This window comes from Chroicocephalus ridibundus, chromosome 3, assembly GCF_963924245.1.
Source record: "Chroicocephalus ridibundus chromosome 3, bChrRid1.1, whole genome shotgun sequence".
In the NCBI taxonomy this organism is placed as follows: domain Eukaryota; kingdom Metazoa; phylum Chordata; class Aves; order Charadriiformes; family Laridae; genus Chroicocephalus; species Chroicocephalus ridibundus.
This window is the reverse complement of record NC_086286.1, coordinates 52604104-52616918: the sequence shown is the minus strand read 5'-3', so window position 1 is coordinate 52616918 and position 12815 is coordinate 52604104. Positions and strand designations below refer to the sequence as shown.

The 12815-nt window shown below is 37.8% G+C and overlaps 1 protein-coding gene across 4 annotated transcripts in view; it reads right to left on the bottom strand.

The window, feature by feature from the left end:
- Positions 1-725: 725 nt before the first annotated feature.
- Positions 726-12815, bottom strand: part of PDE10A (phosphodiesterase 10A) — a 393767-nt gene continuing 381677 nt past the window's right edge. For all 4 annotated transcript variants that reach the window (XM_063329175.1, XM_063329176.1, XM_063329177.1 and 1 more), the window contains exons 21-22: positions 9369-9457; positions 726-4614 (exon numbers count right to left, since the gene is read on the bottom strand). In XM_063329175.1, coding sequence (XP_063185245.1) covers positions 4497-4614; positions 9369-9457 — 207 coding nt within the window. In that variant the 3' untranslated portion in view covers positions 726-4496. The remainder of the gene's footprint in view (positions 4615-9368; positions 9458-12815) is intronic.

The following is a 12815-nucleotide window of genomic DNA, read 5'->3' as shown; positions in this document are numbered from 1 at the left end:
GAGGCTGCGCTGAGGTCTATAAATGGTAAAATACCGTTTACTGAGCATGAACAGTGCAAGAGATATTTGAAGCAAATCAATGTATTAGGTAGATAAATACACAGGATTCCACCCCCCCACCCCCATTTTTGTTTACCTGTTTTATAAATATCTGCTAAGGTGTTGTTCAGAACTTTGCTTTACAGTTCCCTGAACCTACCTTATATTTTCAGGGTATTGGCAGCCGTTGAAGCCCTATATTACTTTGGACTGGCAAACCTTAAAACTTTGGGCACAGGATTATTTTGTTACAATTCAGCATCTGAGTATCTCCGTAATTCCCCAAAGGTAACAAATGATTCTTCGTTAGCTGCACTGCAGTTTGACAGTGGCAAAGCAAGGATCTGTCAACAGCAAGGTAAGCTCTCTGGCAACAGGAAGGCAAACAGGGAAGCGGATCCCTTTGCAGTTTGTGACAATATGAACTTGCAATATTTGATATAATATAATATGATTTTTTTTTTTTTAAAAGAATGAACTTACGTTGGGAGAACACACCATACGCAGTGGACTGCAATTATAGGGAAAACCAGGCACTACCTTTTTAAAGGACTGCATTATGCTTTGATTCCATTTCTGCTGTGGATTACTTGTGGTACCAATACACGCACGCACACACACACACGCACACACACTTCCCATCCCTCACTTCCACTCCCAATGATAGCAAAAATAAACGTGAAAAATAATATTAAAAAACTCTGTATTCAGTAATATTCACACCAAAGTATATGTATAGATATATCCATTAAAATTATGAACATTTCTAAATATATTTTATGTATCATACATATATTTATATGTATAATTACATATCCACAGAAGTAGTGTTGCTGTGCTAAAGCCAGCATTAAAAGCAAAAACAGGTTTCACAATAGGACACCCATATATGCATATGTTCTGGCTGTTTGGTTTGTGAATTTATTTACAACTTAACTATATCATAATAAATGCTTACTGTTCTATTGTACAAACGTAATAGTAAAGGTTTAGGTTCATTTTTTAAATACAAAGACTGCAAATGAATACATGAAAAAAATTACACACCATGTACAGTATTTATAATTTATAAATGCAAAGTTAAGACCTCTTTAAATTATTGCACTTGCATATTTTTTTGTTTTTTTTTACAAAGATAGTTTATATGTATCATATATATATATATGTGTGTGTAAATATATATATATATAAAACAAATTTCTCAGCTCACTAAATGTAGTAAAGTTGAATGTTGTTACCTTGAAGTTCTTTCTTCTTCACATAACAGCCCAACCTGAATCTTGAATATATATGAATCTACAAATCAGTTTGATCTACCCTAGAAAGCAGTCCGTTATTTTAGGTTTTTTGACAGAGTATACACCCGTATTACAATCGAGCACAGTTTTTGGTCAGAAAGCAAAACAAGAGTTGTGATGTGCCTTTGCTAGATTGGGATATATAACCTAAAGTTTGAACATGAACTTCATTGTAGTAGTGTGCAGAAAGCCTTTCCTGTGTTTAGAGTGAACAAATTAATTGTTCCACTTCACAGAACTGTTCCTGTATCACAGTGTTTGAGGCAAATGCATTATTTCAAGAGGGTCATAATTGTTTTGAGCATCTAACAATCTCTATGCTATAACACGAATAGTGCTATTTCCTATCCCTACAATTTTACACTAAATGCAATCACACCAAACCGATCACACTGTTCTAAGTTTAAACACATGAAAGAAGTCTGTGCCACATAAAAAGATGAATTCCATGCTGCATGTCCCCTCCGTATCCAAAAGACAAATATCTTCTATCATATACTCCAACTACCAAAAAAACCCCAAACTATTATATTTCTCTAATGGTCACTTACAAAAGAAAAAACACTGCCATGAGTTGAACCATTCAGTAGAATGTTGCACTACCGTACCAAATTCATAGATTAATTATAACAATGGAGTGTCTGTCAGTGCTATAATAAAATATGCAACATCTCGGATGAGTATCATGCCATGTCAACTATTTCTCTCCCTTAGCACATACCTTTCAGGCACAATTTCATAATACATTAGAAATGCTCAGGTATGGCTTCAAACAGTCCTTTTACCTTTACTGGGTTTAGAAGGGAAACACAATTGGAATTACTAACAAAAATAATGCAGTTCAGGGAGTATGAAGTCTAACACTTCTAGGAAAGGAGAGATCTGTGAGGTTTTTTGTACATTCTTATTGATCTGGGGCGAGATCAGTTCTAGCAGTAAGATCAGCATTCAAAGGGGGAGAATAACAGCAAATATACTTAACCCACGAAGGAAAAACACTCCATCCAGTTGTTGGGGTATCCGAATTTCAGAGAGCATTTTTGTAGTCACCATAGATTTGGATAATTTCCATGTAAATTAGGAACAGTGGACATATCTTAAGTACTTAGCAGATGAAAGGTTGCATCGGAATGATTTAGTTAGAACTGCTAAGGAGCAAAGCAGAGGACACAGCATGAGATACTGCTTTGGTGCAATTGTTTCCTGCCTTTTTTTTTTTTTTTATTCCAAAATAGTTTGCTGCGGTTAACATGAATTTCTGCACTTAGAATTGGTAAAGCAAACTGAAAAAAATGATGGGGCTGCTGCTAGGAACCTGTATCATACAAATAAGATAACTTCATATTGAATTCTCAACTTCTGGGATATTTATGTACTGCAAAGGCTTAGGTGCATTTATACATTATGTGATTATGTATCACATACTGTACACACGTTCAGATACTGGAATGTGCTCGACCATAACAAAAGGCAAAACTCAAGAGTCCAAGTCATTTACATGAAACCCATAAGATGGCATGCTTATTAGAGCAATACAGCTCAACAGACGTGAGATGGAAAAAGAGAACCTGTGTTCTGTCTTTAAGTCACTACTATTATTTGTTGCAGTTACACAAATGGCCATGTTATCATGGAACCACTATTATTTGTGAAAAAGCATATAATGTAGTATAGGCTGTATGTGAAAGGTATGCAAAGACTGTGTTTTCACCTACTGTGTGGATTAATATGAAGATAATTTTTTTCCTCATTGTTCTTAAGAGAAAGATGAAGGCAAATTAACTGTTGTTGAAACATACTCTGTACAATTGCACTGAATTTAAGAGTGGCATTGAATGTAAGGTCTTAAAGTCTGTGCATAAGTTTGTAAGGCTGAAGCCTATGTCAGCACAGAACTGTAAACATAATATGTTAGAGTACTTTTCTTCAGTCAGCTATTCTTTCACTGAGAAAGGCAGTTCTAAGCCTGGAAATTTTGCTGAACTAGGGGAAGAAAGCAAACAGACAGATGGAGAATTTTACTAACTTCACTTATCTTGGGATGGTGAAAAAGAGCAGTAGAAGACATGCAGTGTTACTGTGCAACACAAAAGCTAGTGAATACAAAACCATTTTTGATTTATTATGATGGTACTACAATCCCTCTTATCAGACCTGACTTTTCTGACGAGGCTTTTGTTCCCAGCAGATAGCATACTTCAGGTATGTTTCTAATACCTTTTAAAATACAACTCAGCAGGTAGAAATAAAAATGATGACTTTACTTAATTGTGAGCTAGGCAAGGAAATCTTTGCTGTCACATTTAAATTTTAATCTGATACTTCTGTCACTACGGATACAAAATCTCCAACCTGAAACTCTCTGTCATATTGGAGATAAATATCCAGTATACTTCCAGTGTTTTAAGGGAGGAGTCATCTGGGTTTATAAACCATTCCGAAGAACAAAGCACCATCACTAGTTCTTTCAATGTTTGCCTTGCGAGTGACAGACAATTTGCATCATGAAGCTCAATGAAGTACTTTAACCTGAATGTTGGTTTTCCTTTAGTTTGCAGCAAGAGAATTCACTGTAACCTAAGCATGAATTACGAGTCTCCAAGGATTCTGCTGGAGTTCAAACTGATTACAAGTAGATCACACATAAACATTCACAATAGCAATGGGTATATTGTTCTATTTATAGCCAAGAACTCCCAAGTGACACCGGTGTTAAAGCCAGCCACAGTACGGTATAATAAAAGTACCATTGAAACCCTTACTAGAAAGATACAATTTAGAAGTACCCGCTAAGATTTCCCCCGCCCCCCCATCAGTTTTAAATTAAGGCCTCAGCAATGTAGCCCATGAGATAAGACCAGTCTTTTATATTCACAAGTCGTAAGTTCTCTTTTGATAGCTGATTCCAAAACATCTGCGTTGTCGTTTTCCCTCCGTTCACGTTGTGTCACTGGTGTAGGTCAGGAGATTGGCTGCCAGAGTCATTGAGCTGAGGTAACTCCATGGGTGTTACCTTCATAGGCAGATCTGCTTCTTAGTTCGTGTTTTGTAGCTTTTCCTTTTTTTTTTCTCCAAATAAAAATGAAACTAAACAAAAAAAAACCAACCCCCAAATCAAGAAGGGATGCTTTTCGAGTTAAAGCAATCTGTTGCTGCTGTTCAGTCATCAATCTTCACAGGAAGTGAATCTGAAGTCCCAGGAGCATGGGACTGGGAGGGAATCCATATAGAGGCTTCCTCACCTCTTGTTACTTTCTCCCATTGGTTGAGATTGTCCCTGGAGATGCAAAAAAGTCAAAGAGGTAAAGCATTTTTCGTAAGTTTACTGGTTTCCTTCCTAACAACGCTGTCTACTGGACTATACTTGAGATGGAGCTTTATGCTGTGTATAAGTACCTGTATATCATCAAGCTTTTATCGCCTTTATTTCATCCTTCACCTTCAGTTAGGCCATTTTGTGATTCTGTGTGGTTCACATACATGTTGACTATATATAAGCTTATGGCATACCTTCCCCACAACAAGCCCTGGACTTAAAGGCTCCTGCTTCCATTACAAATTTCTAGCCCTCATGGCTGCAGAGAAAACCCGGCTGTGACCCAAGAGAGACATATCTGCAGAGACTCCAAAACAGCAACTCGGGAGACAAGAGGCCTTCCTCACTTCAGACTTCAGGGATTTCACCACAGCATACTTTGGCCCTTTTCAAAACCACCCCAGAGATCAGGACTTTCGCCAGGAAACTTCTTTCATTGGAAACCCCCGAAACACATTAAGCCTCTGAAACTCCTGTACAGGGGCTGCCTGACAGCGTATAAAATGTTGCACACCAAGATCACAGTATCAACTTTCAGTTACTAATGCGGTGATCATACTATCAATCTCCTACATTTAAAGAGTACCCCTTCCTCAAGACAGGAACTGTTACTGCCTCACAGCCGGTAATGTTCTAATGACCTGACGGGAGTACGGACCCATGATCTTACTTGCTGTACACTAGTCCCGCTCCAGTGACTCGGGAAGTCTATGTTGATGACACCCATAAGAGTACCACGGCCAAATCCAGCATTCAAATACAAATTGAAACAGAGCAAGCTCAACTGTTTCAATTTCATCCTATCAGATACCTAGTTACTAAAACAACAGTTCTCAGAAGTCTTCAGGAAACAAACGCGATGGTAAAAGTACTGAGGTCTCACATGCTGTGTCATATTATCATATTACATCACAATTTGTGTGTCAGAGCTCTTCTGATTTTTATGTCACAGCTCTGCCAAAATAGTTGATAAAACAGCAAATAATGAGCTGAAAGCACAGGGAACAGGTAAGAAGAGAAAAACGTTGCATTTTCCGTGGATGGGGGAAAGCAGGATCTGATGGAGTTTACCGAAGAAAGCTGGTGCCCTCTAGGGGAACACCTACACCAGTTTCTGCACGCAGATGGAAACCTGCTCTGCCAGGGCTCCAGGCCAACTGGAAGTCATGAAGAAAACGTTAATATGGCACTGAATAGCAGCTAATACAATCAGGTACTAAGGATCAGAAAAACTGAATCATCACTATTTATAGGTCCCTTTCCTGAAACTGAGAAAGAGTAATGAGGAGAATTGCAGCCAAAATATTTTTAAATTATATCAATTTCAGTGAGAATTGAGAGACTTGAAAGCACATGGAAAAATGCTTAAAATTATTTGGTCTGAAATAAAGGAAAAATTAAATCTCTTCACCTCAAACTCAAAATAAATGTACTACCATAGATTTGCCACTTTGGTAGGCCAACTGAGTACATAGAACTTATTCTGAACACTGTAACACAAGTGGCTGATAGTTTTGATCTACACAGAATGACAAGAGAGCATTTAAAAATGTGGAATAAATTACAGGAGAATAAAACCTTCTAGATTCTTAGCTGCTGCCTTACCTCAGGGAAATCAGTGACTGACACTTTTTTTTTTTTTTTTTTTTTTTACGATGTGTATAATACGCTTCATTTGCCTTTGTGCTCCCAATCAAACTCTGGCTCCTCCCTGATTCCTAAGTGTCTGGAATAAATGCCCAGAGGCGCTCAAAAGACAAAAACTTGATGCTGACATGCTGCCTTAGGTGCTTCTGCTGTTATTATTTGCAGCTGGTGTCTGAGTTCCAAACAACTCAAGGACTCAGCAGCTTAAACACCGCCTTCCAAGAACGAGCACTGCTGGTGAAAGGGTGATATCAAAATTGGTTCCGTCAGCAGCTGAGGCAATACCAAATAGGAATGAGGCTGTATTCCTCTCATCACACTGAATAACAGTTACCCATCAAAAATAAAGAACAAAAAAATGTAGTGCAAAATCAGCTATTTGAAACACTCTGGAGTAACCTAAACACTGTAATAACATACATTTTAGTAATTGGGGAATTGAAGATAGATCTGTGTTCTTCATCTCTTACTCTGCATCTCCAAATCTCAGTTCTCAACACTTCCTCCTCAACCAGACAGCAGAGGGTAATTTCAAGGCTAAGCTAAAGTTATTAAACGTCTCCTCAAAAGCCTTTATGCCAGGGTGTGGATTATCAGGAAGCTTTTTAGTTTTATGGAAATCTTAAACCCCATCCACACATCTATGCCTCAGTTCTGCATCTGTTCGAGTAGAAGCAAGTGTAAACACTCATGACAAGCATTACTGCATTTCTACTGGTGGGTATTATAGTTGATGCTGTTTAGTCCATGTAAACAGTATAAAAATCTTTCTGACTGAAAACATGGTTACACAAAGCACAATCTGTGTTCCAGTTACATGGATCGAATAACCGACCATTTTGCTTTCAGCCATCAATACAGCTGAAACTAGATGCCTTCGAGCAAGGATTACAAAGAGAGAGCAGTTAGAAAACTTCCAAGATCTCAGACTACCTCTCAGAAAAGCAGTTGGATAACTCATGACCTTGTAAAGACTGAAAGGATTACAAGCAGTTCTGTAGTTTACTTCATGTTCTCTGATTTCACACCGAAAGCAACTCTTCTTTATTTGTCAGAGTACACATTATTCCATTATCTATAATGAAACTATCACACGTACCTATTAGGTCAACACAGCTCAAGGAGTACATAATCCTACCCTGTACTGTAACTCCAAATTCCAAAACAGGAGTTGAACTTTGATACCATTATGATAGTAACACACTCCATGGCATTTTGAAACTAGAGAAGAGCTTAATGCCATATTGTAATTGATGGAACCACTAAAATATGCACTTAGGAATACTTCCATATTACTCAATTTAGGATAACAAATTACTGCCTATTATTTACCAGACATTGTTACTTTCATAGCTTCTAAAAACGAAAGACACCATAAGGATCACCTAGCCTGAGTGCCTGGAGAAGACAGGCCTTGGCAATTTGCTCACAGTAACTGTGCCTCAGACCTGTACCGCTTTTACCTCTCTCTTTTAAAAAGTATACCTAGCCATGGCTCAAAATCTTCAAATGACATTATTCCAAATGCTAAAAAAGACATTCACCATATTACTTGTTTGAATCTTTGGGCTTCAAGTAGTCTTTACCTGCTAAATTACTGAGCTTCGTCTAATCAGAAAACATATTATGGAGTCAGTTACAGATTTTGATAAAGTCATTCTTTTGGCTAAACTTAATATATTATGTCAGATTTTTTTAGTCTCTCACTACTAAAGATCTCAAAACATTCTTTAAGGTCTTTCTTAATCTTCTCTTATTTGCTAGTGTATTTATCTACTCTTCTTAAAGCACAGATGCTAAACAAGATTCCAGCAGTAGCCCCATTAATGTAATAACTACAGAGGTACAGTCTCTAATCCTACTTAATATTTCCTCCATATCCATCTAAAGGTTGCAGAGCCGTGCCCAGCAGCCGGACCTTAGAGGCAGCGAACTATAAATGATGGCTCCTAGATACTCACTGTTTTTCATATGATGTCTGTCCCACTGGTACAGACCTACATGTTCTTCTCATACCTATATGAAATAGTGTTTGGCTGTGAATGAAATTATTTTTGCTAACCACTGTGTGAAATTTCACTGTGTTTTGTACATACTGGGCGCCCTGCTGTTACTTCACACAGATCATTTAGTCCACAGGATCAGGAAAATGACAGAATAGGTAGATCTGCCTTACAGGACAAAGAAAAAGTTCAATGCAAGCTAGAATTTAAGGACTACAAGAGGAAAAAAACGAAAAAAAAATATTATGAGAGAGATGCTAGTCAGACCATAGAAAAATAGGCCTCTTTTCCCTGAATAAAGATCGCTGGCATTTTATGAACCAACTGTATTTCTTTAGAGAATACTGATTAACCTGAAATGAGAACATTTTCATGAAGCATACTCATTTCAACAGAAGTTCTGTCAGGAAAGCTTGGCAAGGTCCAGGATAGAATTATTGGACAGAACTACCTACAAAGACATCCACCATCATTCCAGGGTAGAAGCAGACAATTGGTTAAGGACCCTTGCCTCTCCCTTCAGAGTATCCCAAGCTACCTCCCAACTGATTGATAGGACAAAGTTACATTTTCCTCTCCCACATCCCAGTGTCACTACTCTTACGTTCCCAATTACTGAATATTTCAGGGATCTTTCTTTTCCTGCTTTTTAATAAAAAAATGTTCTGACATGAAATAAAACATGCCAAAACCACATTTTTTAATGAAACAGAATTCTAGCCAATCTTAGTTGTGAGAACCACGTTGAATTAAAAAGGACACAGAGGGAAATTGCACTGAACCAGCCTAGATGGGGATACATAAGCACTGAACCTGCTTCTCTCCAAATGCTTTAGGCATCAAACACATTTTAATCAGCTGTGTCTGTAGATCTGCATTAGATAGTCCAAGCCAGTAGTTATTGCCCCTGGGTTTCTGCATAGATTAATGCGAGATGCATATCCCTGTTTATCTGCATGCAAATTCTAAAATTAAAAGTCTGTATTTCCAGACAAACTTGCAAAGCATGTTTGCTTTTTCTTTAACCAAGCTACACGCTGTGCAAAAACTTCTGCTTTTACTCACCTGCACGCTCGGAGTAGTGGCCCAGTTGGAGGAAAGATCTGTGCAAGTGTCGTGTAACATGGGATGGCTACAGCATTGTAGAACCCAATCTATGAAAAACAACAATAAAATAAAAAAGTCAAATGTTGCCAAACTACAGCACTACTGCAAGTTAACAGCCAGCTAGCTCAAAGCTGTTGACTACTTACTTAATTACTAGTTATGTTAGTACTTCCTACTTCTGCATCTCCTCTTAATATCCGAATACTTTTAAATGAAGCTCTCACAGTGAAGCCTCTGGCAATTACAAGTTGCTTACCTGCCTCTCTTTTGTGGCTAATATGGCTGCTTCAGATAGGATTTTCTACATGACTTTTTATTATTCAATTGACTTGGTCAGGATCTGTCTGGCTTTTTGATGTCGGTAACGGCAGAAGTAGCTGCAGATGGCAAAGCCATTTCTATAAACATTATTGTTGTGATGCGTTCTTTTTTTTAAAAAAAAAAATTAAAGTTGTGCAGCATGGTCAAAATATGGTCAGATTCTGGACTATTCTGATGTCCTTCAGAGTATGTATTCCACAGCTCAATTTACCCTAGCCGATGCTAGGGGCTTTGCACCTTTGGAAAGTTTCTGAAAGGCGTGCACTGTTATCAATAACTGGCTTGCAATTTCTTTTCATATATATGGTTCAGCAATATGTTTTTACCATTATCATACGAATCTATTTAGAGAACATCAAATAAGCACCTTTTTAATGGTATCTGATTCATACAGGCTTAGGGGCCTATGACAGGTACCATGTCACAGCTGAATTGTCATGACATCAGAAAATTTTTAGAAAGTGCTACTTATATATTAGCAAGGACAACAGGTTAAATTCAGATCCATTATAACATCACGCATTTATCTCAGACTCTCATAATAGTTATGGTAGTGCACTATGATCCCTTTCTTTGGGCAGAGTTTTTAAATGCCTTTTAGTGAAATACCATGTATTGTACTGTGACCAAAGCATTTGATAATAAGTCTCTTTTTAACAGTCTAAACATTGGTCCTTATTCAGAATCTTGCCCTCAGCTCCATCAATACGAACTCCTGCCATACTGCTGCGTAACGAAGTCCATGCCGTACTTTAAAAAAAACAATAAAACACATTTTCTGACCTGAGAGCCCAACAGTCTGAGTTGAAGTAACCATGATGTAACCAACAGGAAGAAACTGCAGCTGGTGAGAAGGCAAAGCTGCTCTCAGCGGTGATGCCTGCTCAGCAACAAAAAGTTTGCTGTTTTGCATAGCGCAGTGTTTTCTTCCTATGTATTTTTTCTTGTGATTTTTTTTTCTTGTTTGTTTGTTTTTAAGGGGGACTATTGTATTTCACTGGAAAATAGCAGATTACCCCCCATAGCTATTAAAAATTAAAATGGGAACTTAGGTACAGTCACACTGTAGACCTTCTGGCCCGATGAGAAGTTTGTTGCCATTGCAAAACATGGAAGATTTCAACCAAACTAAGTTTGTCTGAAGTATATTCTGAAGGACCTTCTCTTTGGAACCCCCGTATATAGAATAAAATGTGTCCTTTAAGGTCCTGAAAACTTTTAAGTTAAAATGCACATCAACCAAGGAGGAAAAACCCTAAAAGGCTCAATGGATTTAGGCTTTGAATAAAGCCAAGCTAATTAAAAACATTCCTTTGTGAGTTTCCATTTCTGACTAGAGCAAACTCACACAAATCCCTTTTGTAAAAGGTTTAGATTATCTGAATAAATTATTCCAGATTTATTTTTATGTTGCTGTGGCTAGACAGAAAGCCTAGAGTTCACTCAGGTATGACCAAACTATTGAAGTCACTGCAGGAAAGACAGTATATATATAAGTATGTGTATATATATATATATATATATATATATGTGTGTGTGTATATATATGTATGTATGTGTATATATATACACACATATATATACACACATATATATGTATGTATGTATATATATGTGTGTATATATATGTATGTATGTATGTGTGTGTGTGTATATATATATATCTCCTAATGATGCATAAGCAAGAGGAACTAGAAAATATCTTTTGTTTCTGAAATAAATTGTTCCTGTCTGTCCAACTGTGCATCCCAAACACACTGCTAGCTTTAAGAGCTGAATCTTTAATGTTCTGACTGACGTAAGACCCTTAAGATTTTAATTAATCCTTGCTGCGTAAGACTAAACCTTTTATTTTCAACTTGAAAACTGTATTTCTGGGGTAAGCTTTGACTGGCCAAAGCACATGAACTGTTCCTTCTCTCTCCCTTCAGTACTCAGGTTGGCTTGACTTGCTTATTAAAAGGGCTTTCAAGTCACTGCATAGTTTTGGCATTTCTGTTTTCTTCACAGGTTCCAAAAGGAGGGGCAGAAAAGAGGGTGATGGGATCCTTGCTGAATCAGGATCCTCAGTGCAGGCTCCACAGTAGGAAGACACCAAACTCAGAGACCTTACGTGAGTTGTGCTGCAAAGGGCGTAAAGCACAACAGAGACCAACTGATCCAGCCACTCAAGTGAGAGGAAGAGCTAAGCACAAGCTATTCTCAAAGATGAGTACTTGAGGCAGAAACAGAGTTTTTCAGAGATTACATGTTTATACAAAACCTCATTTCCTAAACATCATTGTCATTTAAATGAGGTATTAATGCTTTAATTAAAATCCACATTAAAATACTTATTAATGCTTTTTGTTAGAGCCCAAGGAAATGGATGATAATGCTTTAGTAAATTCTTCAGTCTCTACATAAATATAGGAATGGTTACTTTCACAGAATTATGTATGTCCTAAATCTCACATTTTGCTGTAATGTTGTAAGATACAGCAGCTACAACTATGCTACTGAAGTTGGCTTTGAATGTCCTATCATGTTTAATTTTTTACTGTTATACTACTAAGAAGCATGAAACAGAGCACAAAGTAAAAAAGAACCTGATGAGGACAGTACCTGTTATCCACTTCTACTTAAAAAAGATTAACCCCGCTTTGAATTGGGGTTTTGGGGCCCTCACTACAAAAAAGACATTGAGGTGCTAGAGCAGGTCCAGAGAAGGGCAACAAAGCTGGTGAGGGGTCTGGAGAACAAGTCTTATGAGGAACGGCTGAGGGAGCTGGGGTTGTTTAGCCTGGAGAAAAGGAAGCTGAGGGGAGACCTTATCACCCTCTACAACTACCTGAAAGGAAGTTGTAGAGAGGTGGGGGTCGGTCTCTTCTCCCAAGTAACAGGTGATAGGAGAAGAGGAAATGCTGCCAAGTTGCACCAGGGGAGGTTTAGACTGGATATTAGGAAAAATTTTCACACTGAAAGGGTTATTAAGCATTGGAACAGGCTGCCCAGGGAAGCGGTTGAGTCACCATCCCTGGAGGTATTTAAAAGACGGGCAGACATAGTGCTTAGAGATATGGTTTAGTGATGTTTTTTGTCAGA